The sequence below is a fragment of the Solanum stenotomum genome, chromosome 5 (genome assembly GCF_019186545.1).
Source record: "Solanum stenotomum isolate F172 chromosome 5, ASM1918654v1, whole genome shotgun sequence".
NCBI classification, from domain to species: domain Eukaryota; kingdom Viridiplantae; phylum Streptophyta; class Magnoliopsida; order Solanales; family Solanaceae; genus Solanum; species Solanum stenotomum.
The window spans coordinates 2,193,665-2,204,843 of record NC_064286.1 but is presented as its reverse complement, the minus strand read 5'-3'; the positions used below and the strand labels follow the sequence as shown (position 1 = coordinate 2,204,843).

General features: G+C 32.3%; 2 protein-coding genes and 1 non-coding gene across 3 annotated transcripts; 1 reads left to right on the top strand and 2 right to left on the bottom strand.

The window, feature by feature from the left end:
- Positions 1-3,408: 3,408 nt before the first annotated feature.
- On the bottom strand, positions 3,409-6,481 carry LOC125864643 (protein LHCP TRANSLOCATION DEFECT). Its single transcript, XM_049544669.1, has 2 exons — positions 6,194-6,481; positions 3,409-3,867 (listed from the first exon to the last, which is right to left on the bottom strand). Exons 1-2 carry the CDS (start codon positions 6,452-6,454, stop codon positions 3,610-3,612), a joined length of 519 nt encoding a protein of 172 aa, XP_049400626.1. The 5' UTR covers positions 6,455-6,481; the 3' UTR covers positions 3,409-3,609.
- A 98-nt stretch (positions 6,482-6,579) lies between these two features.
- On the top strand, positions 6,580-6,651 carry TRNAM-CAU (transfer RNA methionine (anticodon CAU)). The gene has a single exon. It is a non-coding gene; the product is annotated as a tRNA-Met (tRNA).
- A 3,064-nt stretch (positions 6,652-9,715) lies between these two features.
- Positions 9,716-10,864, bottom strand: LOC125864644 (uncharacterized). The gene has a single exon (XM_049544670.1). The coding sequence runs from the start codon at positions 10,827-10,829 to the stop codon at positions 10,329-10,331; it is 501 nt and encodes a 166-aa protein (XP_049400627.1). The 5' UTR covers positions 10,830-10,864; the 3' UTR covers positions 9,716-10,328.
- Between the last annotated feature and the right edge of the window lie 315 nt (positions 10,865-11,179).

Sequence of the window (11,179 nt, the reverse complement as noted above, 5' to 3'; positions counted from 1 at the left end):
AACTATAGCTATAGAGCCGTATTATGTCTATTATATTTGCTATTTCTAAAACTTTTGCGTGGTAAATATCTCTCCATTTTTAATTGTAAGTTTTGAAACGGGGTGATATATATGGTATATATATGTCGAATGACAAAAAAGTCCTACTTGTCACCTTTTCGGTTTCGATATAGATAGGGTACTTAGGTCAATTCACATAATTCCACATAAATTTTATACTATACAATTAGAAAGTATTTGTGTCACGTTACGATGTTACCATTTCTTTGTAAGAAGACAAGAAAAAAAAAATAGAAAACTGTTTTTGTTCTTATACGATATACATTAAAGGAGAAGTGCTCTTTATAAAAAAAATATTCAATTCTCGAGATCCGAGCACAAACCTTTGATTAAGGATCGAGAAATCTTATCCATCCTGCTGCTATTCCACCTAATCCAAACCCATTTTATGATTCAGTAGAAGAGGGATTGGTTCCTTTTATTTCGATCATGGTCTAGATGAGTTAAAAATCTGGGTGAGATAAAAAAAAGGGAAAATTTTCAAAATAACAATATTTTAGCTTTTAAAGGGACTCCTTAGCAATATTCACTATTTATTTAAAATGTCAATATTTTAGTTTGTTAAGGGCTGAGTTATGTATTTATTTTATTTTGATTAATTTGAAAGAATACAAATAATTAATAATAGAATAGAGAAAATCATGGAACAGAAAATTTCAAAAAACGTAAAAAATATTTAAAATTTAACATCGCTTACGTTTTTGAAAGAGCATATGTTGTCATTTTTCTTTCTAGCGTTTTTTTCCTTTGTTCTAAAGAATTCCAATTTTTTTTTTTTTTGAAAACAGTAGTTGTATTTTACATCTTATATGAGTGGAAGTGTTGGAAAATTTCTAATGCCCTTTGTTTTGGATATTTAAATGTTTGAACTTCTTTGATGTTCATCCGAAATGTATTCGAATACCTAAAGATATGTATAACTAATTTAAAATACAAAAATTGTTGGTATTGATTTATTATGAATACAACTCTTTGGCATTCTAGTTCTAGTACAAAAATAAAGGCAGTTGTGAAGTATATACCAAAATATAAATACAAATTAGTTGTAAATCGAAATGATATTGAAAAATACAGTTGCAATGAATACATAACACATAGAATAAGTTGTATTCAAAATAAATTGTATTTATATTTCAATATCCAGTTTTGTTATATTATTATTTCACTTTAAATTTGCAGAAAGTATTTTCTGGCTCAATTTTTATTTCAAATATCATGTTGTATTTCAATATCATTTTGTATATCAAACGCATAATGAATACCAATAATTTTGTATTCCCCTTCCTGTGATATATTCGTCGCAATTTTATATATTATGTATTCATAAAAATTATATTGCTTTAGCCAAATAAAATACAAAATATGTTTTACTAAGTTTGTATTTCAAACATTAGGTTGTATTTCAGTATGATTTTGTATTTCAAACGAAAAAATGAATATCAAAATTTTTTTGATTGATTCAGTCATGGTAGACAATCAGATGCTTTCCCCAAAATCTAAAACTCTAAAAGCAAATTTCGATATCATCAAAATATAAATGTATTAAATATCAAACAAAGTAAACATATAAATGAATTTCTAGATTCTACAAAATCTGAAAAATTAAAAGAAAATCACAAAAAAAATTGAAAAAAACTATTTAAAAGAATAAAAATCTGAAATACATAAATATTTGATGAATATCTAAACAAAATCACATAAAAATCAAAAAAATTGACTGGAAATCCATAATATATAGAATCCGGAATATACACCATAATCGGTGATGTTAAACAGCAAATCAAAATAAATCCAAATAAATAATGGAAACTACCTTGCCAATCGAGAAATCTCTTGAATTAATAAAGAGATTTCGTTTAACAATCGAGAAAATTTCTTGAATTAAAATATATATTTTGATGAACAATTTATGAGCATCTTGAAGAAAGAGAATCTGAAACGTGAAAGGTGGGGGTAGAAATGTGAAAGATGAAGAAGGAAGGTTAATGGGTATTGGCTTTTTTTTTTTTTACTTTTTAAACGGTTATTGGTTTAGAATTTGATCCAATATAGGACTGTTTTCATTTTTATAATTAATTTTAAATAATAAAATCTGAATACATATTATTTTCTAAAAATATTGTCATTCTGACATTTTAAATAAATATTTTGAAGTGTTGTTGTTTTGACTAATTATGTTAGGTATTATGACTTAATTGCTAATTTTCCCAAAAAGGAATTAAACCACATGACGTTTTTGGAATTTAAAGGTAAATATACGTATCTTTTGTTAGAAATCGAGGATATATATGCAAGTTATTGCATCTTCAACCTTTGTTGCTCGGATTCTTCAAAGTGCATGTCAAATCCTCTAGAAATAGTACATTTTTGAAAGATTCAACAATAATTTTGAAAAGTCCGAGCAACATAATCTTCATAGGAAACAAGATTCTAAGACTACTTTACAAGCAAACCAACTTTTCCAGTACTCGAACGAACGTTATAAATCACACAAGGGTAGATTAGTAGTGCATTTTTGAAAGATCCAACAATAATTTTGAAAAGTCCGAGCAACATAATCTTCATAGGAAACAAGATTCTAATACTACTTTACAAGCAAACCAACTTTTACAAGTACTCGAACGAACGTTATAAATCACACAAGGGTAGATTAGTAGTGCATTTTTGAAAGATCCAACAATAATTTTGAAAAGTCCGAGCAACATAATCTTCATAGGAAACAAGATTCTAATACTACTTTACAAGCAAACCAACTTTTACAAGTACTCGAACAAACGTTATAAACCACACGAGGGTAGATTAGAAGTGCATTTTTGAAAGACCCAACAATAATTTTGAAAAGTCCGAGCAACATAATTTTCATAGGAAACAAGATTCTAATACTACTTTACAAGCAAACCAACTTTTACAAGTACTGGAACGAACATTATAAATCACACAAGGGTAGATTAGTAGTGCATTTTTGAAAGATCCAACAATAATTTTGAAAAGTCCGAGCAACATAATCTTCATAGGAAACAAGATTCTAATACTACTTTACAAGCAAACCAACTTTTACTAGTACTCAAACGAACGTTATAAATCACACAAGGGTAGATTAGTAGTGCATTTTTGAAAGATCCAACAATAATTTTGAAAAGTCCGAGCAACATAATCTTCATAGGAAACAAGATTCTAATACTACTTTACAAGCAAACCAACTTTTACTAGTACTCGAACGAACGTTATAAATCACACAAGGGTAGATTAGTAGTGCATTTTTGAAAGATCCAACAATAATTTTGAAAAGTCCGAGCAACATAATCTTCATAAGAAACAAGATTCTAATACTTTACAAGCAAATCAACTTTTATAAGTACTCGAACGAACGTTATAAATCACACAAGGATAGATTAAAAACCTCAGGTAAAATGCCCGCCCGTAACATACAAGCTCTCAAAACAGATACATAACAGAGCTCACATATGGTAAAATGGCGTTGATCTAAAAAATATGACGAAAACGAGAAGATGAAACTTACGCTAATGCTAATAACAAAACTAGATACTCTTATGCCTTCTGGGCTTTATAGTTAACGATGAAGTCTTTAACTTCATCATTAGCAGCCCTGTCAAGGGCAGTACGTCCGTCTGCATCTTTGACTGTGTAATCTGCTCCAGCTCTCAGTAGCTCTTCGATTTTTGGCAAGTCGCCTTCTGTGGAAGCCATCAGCAGTAAAATATCGACCGGGTGTATGTTTTGGCTTAAAAGAGCCTCCATCTTGTCATATGTTCCTTCAACTGCAAGCATGCCCATGTAGTTGAAGTACTACAAGAAGTAACACGAAATTCAGTAAGTCGAATCAAACCCTCACCAACAAGGTGAAAGTTTAGGCAGCCAACCAACTGAGCTGCTAAGATTTCTCGAAATTCAGTGAGTCATTTCCATGATAAATATATTATCTTCATGAAATTAGCGCTCCTCACAAAATGATGGTGAAACATTGACACTATTCTACAACAGTTGTGGAACCAGGAATTTACATAAGAGGATTCACAACATAAACTTTGACCAATATAATTTTCCGACGAAGAAGATTTTGTTGAAACCCTGTGTATGACATAGCAAAAACGTGTTTTTACCCAACATAGTTTTTCCATGTCATACACAGGGGTTCACAAGACACAGCTCTATCAAGTAGAGGTGTTCAATTGGTCACTACTCACTAGGAAAGTTAAGGTGTCTAACTGAAAATTGGTGCAAAGTTTGAGGGGCTATCCACGTATTTGGCCCATCATTAAAGAATCTTGCCACCACAAATTATCACAAGATATTATGATTTTGTAGTATATATAGTACCGTTCGCGAAAACCAAACTATAGATTACAGACACTGATCATGAGATAATTCTATTCAGTTAGGATTATAAAATGAGCAACAGATCTCTGCAACATACAGAGTCTGATGTTAGCATGTTTGCTACGGATTCAAATGCCCCAGCAGTTACAACATAGTGTATATATACATCTTTGTAGAAATTACAAAAAGTTTCAACAAATATTAAATCTTGAACTCGACTATGCTCCTACTATCCTACATACCGAGGCAGACCTAGCGTGTTTGCTACATATATATATCATCTATGTAGAGTGTACTTAAATTCCAAAAGACCAACTTATTAAGGTCGAACACATAAAGCTTAAATCTTGAACCCAAGTACAAAAAAGGGCAACCCGATGCACAAAACATCCTTCACTCAAGGTCTTGGGAAAGGTCGCACCCCAACTGTGTGATGTAGATTGTAGACAGCTCAATGCTAAAATTTTACTGGTCGAACACATCAAGTTTAAATCTTGAACTTGACTATGCTCCTACTCTCCTACATAACAGAGGCAGACCTAGTATGTTTTCTACGGGTTCAACTACCCAGCATTCCCAACAGAGAGTATATATATCAATTATCATCAATTAATGTACAATGTACCACCATTCCAAGAGGCCAAATTTTTTATGGTCGAATACATCAAACTTAAATCTTGAACTCAAGTAAAAAAAAAAAAGGCACCCCCGAACATAAAGCATCCTCCATGCAAGGTACGGGAAAGGGCCACACCCCAACACATTAAGCTTACATCATCTATGCAAAAATTACTAAAATTTTCAATAAATATCAAATTCTGAATCCATAATTCCAAAAGATAAAAAACTGCAACAATCTCAATGCTAAAACTTTACTTGTCGAACACATTAAGTTTAAATCTTGAACTCGACTATGCTCCTATTGTCCTACATACAGAGGCAGACATAGCATGTTTGCAACGGGTTCTACTACCCAACATTTCCAACACACAGTATACATATATATCATCTATATGAAAAGGCAGCCTAGTGCACTAAACCTCCCACTATACATGGGGTCAAGAGAAAGACCAAACCATAAGGGTCTATATAAGCAAAGTAGCCTTACTTTGCATTTCTACAAGAGGCTTGAAACCATGACCTCCAGATCACATGACAACAACTTTACCAGCTATGCTAAGACTCCACACATAATTCCAAAAAAACCAATTTTTTAAGGTCGAACAAATAAAGCTTAAATCTTGAAATCTCAACTAAAAAAAGGGCAACCCCGTGTACAAAGCATCCGAAAAAACTGCAACAACTTCTGCTAAACACATAAAGCTTAAATCTTGAACTCGACTATGCTCCTATTGTCCCACACAACTGAGGCAGACGTAGCATGTTTGCAACGGGTTCAACCACCCAGCATTTCCAACACAGAGTATCATCTATATAAAGGGCCAGCCCGTTGTACTAAAGCTCTCGCTATACATGGTTCCGGAGAAGGGCTGCACTACAAGTCTATATAAGCAGCCTTACCTTGCATTTCTGCAAGAGACTTGAACCATGACCTCCTGATCACACTGACAACAACTTTACCAGTTACGCTTAAGGCTCCCCTCATAATTCCAAAAAAAAACAATTTTTTAAGGTCGAACACATAAAAGCTTAAATCTTTAACTCTCAACTTAAAAAAAAAGGGCAGTCCTATGCAGAAAGCATCCCAAAAAACAGCAACAGCTCAAATGTTAAGAATTTAGTACTCAAAACACATCAAGGTTTAGCATTTAGAGAAAAATTAAAGAAATCCCACCTGCTCAACATCATCTCTATCAAAATCATCACGAGATTGACTACCATAAACTCCAGCAGTTTCAGCATTTTGTCTGAAATTAAACCAACAAGTAGTTCTTGAACCACAATTTGGCCCTAATCCACTTGGTCTACACCATCCTATACTTTTCAATTTTGAAACACCCATAAAACAAGAATTCAATTTTACTGAACATGATGATGAAAAATTGGGTCTTGAAGAAGAGAAAGTTAAGTGGAGAGTACATGGAATTGAAGCCATTGTTGTGTTAAAAAAGTGATTTTAGAAGCTCAAATATCAACTACCTTATCAACTATCTTGTTTTGGATAGAAATGTTTGCTTTTTATGAGTAAAATAAATTGGAGTGTGAAATGTTAACAACAAAATCAGAGTGGCGCAGCGGAAGCGTGGTGGGCCCATAACCCACAGGTCCCAGGATCGAAACCTGGCTCTGATATATGTGAAAAGAGAGCAAGCTTCCCAACCACTATTTTTTTTCCTCCGTGCATTTTTATTTTATTTAGGAAAAACCACATATTTAGACACACTTCTAACTTCACTATCATAATTCATATATACTGTTATTATTACCTATACTTTCAAAATATTATGTATCTTACTATTAATTAAGAGTTTTTTATTATATATTGAAAAGAATACACTTAGATACATGTATTTTTGTTATCAGCTACACAAAAATAGGGAGAGAGATGAGCGAGATTGAGGAGGAAGGTGAACGAGATTCATATGTATACAGATACATGTGAAACACACAAGATACACCCTAGATACATGTATTTATATGTATTTGGGATGCCATATACATAGGAGAGTGGCGAGCGAGATTTATTATGTATCTCATATACATGTGAATCCACTTGTATACAATGTATCTAAATCAAATTACATCATATATTGAAAAAAAAAAGTACACTTATATACATGTATTTTTGCTACAAGTTACACAAAAATAGGGAGAGAGGCGGGTGAGATTGGGGAGGGACGCGAACGAGATTCGTATGTATCCTAAATACATGTGAATCACACAAGATACACACTAGATACATGTGTCTGTATGTATTTGGAATGATTCACATGTATCTGGGATACCATATACATGGGAGATCAGTGGTGAACGAGATGGGAGAGAGGCAAGTGAGATTTGTTATGTATTTCATATATATATATATGTGTGTGTGTGTGTGTGTGTGTGAATCCACTTGGATATAATGTATCTAGAACAAAATACACGTAATTTTGATCCCAGATACATGTATGTAGACTTATATGGAGACATCAAAATCTGGTAAGATACGTAATATTACGAATTGGAGTATATCTTATAAGTAACTAGCTCTTAAACTAGTCAGATTTATGTAAAGTTCTCATTTTATTTATCCACTTTAAACTTTGCTAATACTTATGTCTTATTTCTTATTTTCTCCACCGGAATAAGAATTAAGTAAAAAAAAAATAATACTCTCTCCGTGCATTTTACATATCCACTTTAGACTTTGCATATCTCTTATAAAACAATTAATTGATATGAGTATTTCAATGTAATACTTATATATTTTATTAGAGTCCAAATATAAATATATATATACTAAATGCTAAAAAAACACTTTTTTTTACATGTGAATCTTAAAGTCATAAATATCATGATATTCGATAATTATTTTATGCTCTTCTTATTAATGAGAATTCTATTAATGTAGAAACTAATAATCAACAATTAGTATATTTGGTAAATGGAAAGGTATCGATAAATACTTTTCCTGTTAAAATAACTTAAATATATCTAAAAAAAAGTTGCGGAAAAATATAAAAATACATGCATAGGTATGAACAAATGATGAAAATAGATAGAGAGATATTTTTAAAACTATATTTTATTTTTTTCTCAATAAAGGATACTTCTAAATTACTCGTGACCCCTCTAAAGAATTCTTTCATAATTCACATGACCACCGCAATAAAACTGCAAGTATTAATTTCAAGATTAAATCTATTAATTAATATCAGTTTGTCCTAATGTAGATGGCAAAATTGAAATTTCATAATTTTAAATTTTGATTGTAAATTCAAATATAAAAAAGTTTTAAAAAATTTTAAAAACAAAATTTATATATTTGAAAACTATGTAAAAAAATATTGTAAATCATAATAATTAATAATTTAATATATTTAAAAGACATTTACAATGAAAATTTGGTTTTAAAAAAATATCTCGTTGATTCTCAAAACTTCAATCGTGCCAGATAAATTGAGACGGAGAGAATACTAAGTTTAAACTTTAAGAGACCATCTGCTTTTCACCTCCCTTGTGAGGAATTAAGAATCTAGAATTAATCAGTTCAGGCTGAATATACAATAACAATAATATATTCAACATAATTTTACAAATGAGTATAAAGAAGATAGAATGTAGACAAATCTTACTTTTACCTCATGGAGATAGAGATAGTCTTTCCGATAGAGTGTGGGCTTAAAAAATCAACTGATTGAAAAAGGGGGAAATGAAAATGAAAAATAATACACAACACATGAAAATGTATATAATCTTATTATATAATTATATATATATATTTATATATTATTCAACTCAAAAGTAATAAAAATTACAGATTTTTTGTTTTGTTTTTAGATATATGATTGTGGCCCAGAGAACACAGCTCATTTGCCAGAATTGATAATTAGATCAAGTTGTACACTAATAAAGGACTAAAGCCATAGGCAGTTTAATGCCTATGGCAAATTGTATTAATTACACTGTATAAAATCAATACTAATCTTTTTATTTCTTTGTGTGTTTACTTTTTAATATTTGGCTATTGGTTATAGAATGTTAGGTTCAACAGCAGAAACACAACTTATCTAACAAAAGGTAAGATTGGTTTCTTTGTAGAACTTTAATGAAAATTCTAACTTCATCATTGGGCATAGGATGCTAGGATCAACAACAAAAATACAACATGTCAAACAAAAGGCTAAGACATAATACATAAATATGTCTATTAACTTGACTTTAGATAATATCTATGTCATCCAACTTTGAATATGCGCGAACAGACACTTAAACTTATATAAAATTGAGCAGATACATACGTTCTACATGGCATAATACACGTAGGATAGAAATTGTCATGTACGACACCACGTAGGACACATGTGTCTATTTGTTCAATTTTATACAAATTAAAGTGTTTACTCAACTAAAGTTGAAAGGCGTAAATATCAGCTAAGGCCAAGTTAACTTGGCGCGTTTATGTATTATGCCAAAGGTTAAAGGACAAACTCATCACCATCCTATTCAAGGTTGAAAAACAAAATATAATGAATGCACAAGTAGTTAGAAGTTGAGCAAATTTAAAGTTTTTTTTAACTACAAGCACATGAATAAAGTGATCATAGGGGCCTTCCTATCTTATTCAAGCCTTTAGTTTTCACTTTATAACCAAAAAATAACCAATTCACATATCAAACAAACACTTTTTTTCAACTTCATACCATAATTTTCCCTCATATAATGCAAAGATTTGAGTATAAAGCTAATGGCTTAGGCTTTACAGTTGCTGAGAAGATTGCTGCAAATAATCCTCTTGTTGAGATAGGCAGCAGAGGAACCGTTGGATCCCTCGTGTTACGAGAAATGGAGTACTTCAATAAGCTACAACTAAACCAGCAAAGCCATACTCACAAGGTATATTGCTCGAACTCTCCAAAAATGTTGCCTACTTCTTTTGGAGGATCAGACACGCAGCACCAGTCGACATTTTTGAAGAGTCTGAGTAACATAACTCACAAGTCACGTCAAGTTTTGGATGTGGCTTCTACTAGCAGACCAAGGCTTGGATCGTTGATTGCGAATCCCAAAAAGAAAAGAAGGACCAGTAAGCTGATAATGCCAAGTATGTGTTCAATGGTAGAAGTTGCAGAATGTAATCCACCAGCTGCTATTTCAAGATTCACTTACAGGAATCTAAAGGCTGATGTTTGAAGCTTGTCATGTACTTAGATCCTATGTTGCTCCGACTCTCCAAAAATGTCACTGGGTGGGTGTCGGATTCTTCAAAAGTAATGTATTTTTGGAGAATCTGACTACATTTTTGGAGAGTCCGAGCAACATAGCAGTTAGACCGAGCTGTCAGATAGCTTTGTGAAACGGAGCTTCTTTAGGCTATTTTTTATAGGGGTAGCCCAAGTTCTGTCCATACTTCTGCATTTAACGTCGACGATTTCCACCATGTAAGGTCCCTTTCTGTCAGGTTTCTTGCTAATAGGAGTTCCATCTACTGAAATGTTTTCTGATTCTAGTATTGGAATTTGATGTGTTTTTCTGCTGTTGTGCTTCGTCTTCCTTAACGATTCGGGGCTTTTATTATTATGCTTAGATGTTGTTCCGCTGCTGCTTGCTTCATCACTTGGTGTTCTCGGCTTCATTCTCTTTGGACTAGTCGCGCTACCAGCAATGAAACCACAAACAGTAGGAGATTTATTCCTAGATGATGTTGGTGCCTGAGAAGACGGTTTCTTGGAATGTAATTCTCTTGACATCAATGCACTGACTTTACCTGTAGTTCCCACTTTAATCGAACCTCCACCGACCTTGGTGGCTTCTAATGTTTGAGCCATGATTTTTCAAATTTTCTCGGATTGATCTTTAGTTAGACCCTGCAAGGACGTAGCAATCAGAGCATGAACAAATACATATACGTTTGTATGACGGAATGAGCTACAAAACCAAGATTGCAATGAAATCACGGTTGGCATAAACTTCGTTATCTAGATCAAAAACACACTCAGAGAGCTGTATTATCTGCAATGAAAATGCGAGCAGTAATAATCTATGTTGCTTGAACTCTCCAAAAATGTTGCAGCACCCGTGTCGGATCCTTCAAAAATGCACTAGTTTTGGAGAATCCAACATGCACCTGGTGGTATTTTTGCAGAATCAAAGCAACATATGTAATGTAATAACTATT

Bases quoted from the DNA above. Each gene is read 5' to 3' on its own strand.
- LOC125864643 (XM_049544669.1), bottom strand. From the start codon at position 6,454: ATGGCTTCAATTCCATGTACTCTCCACTTAACTTTCTCTTCTTCAAGA. The intron at 3,868-6,193 runs GTGGGATTTCTT...TACTTCTTGTAG, and splicing joins ATAGAGATGATGTTGAGCAG to TACTTCAACTACATGGGCAT.
- LOC125864644 (XM_049544670.1), bottom strand. From the start codon at position 10,829: ATGGCTCAAACATTAGAAGCCACCAAGGTCGGTGGAGGTTCGATTAAA.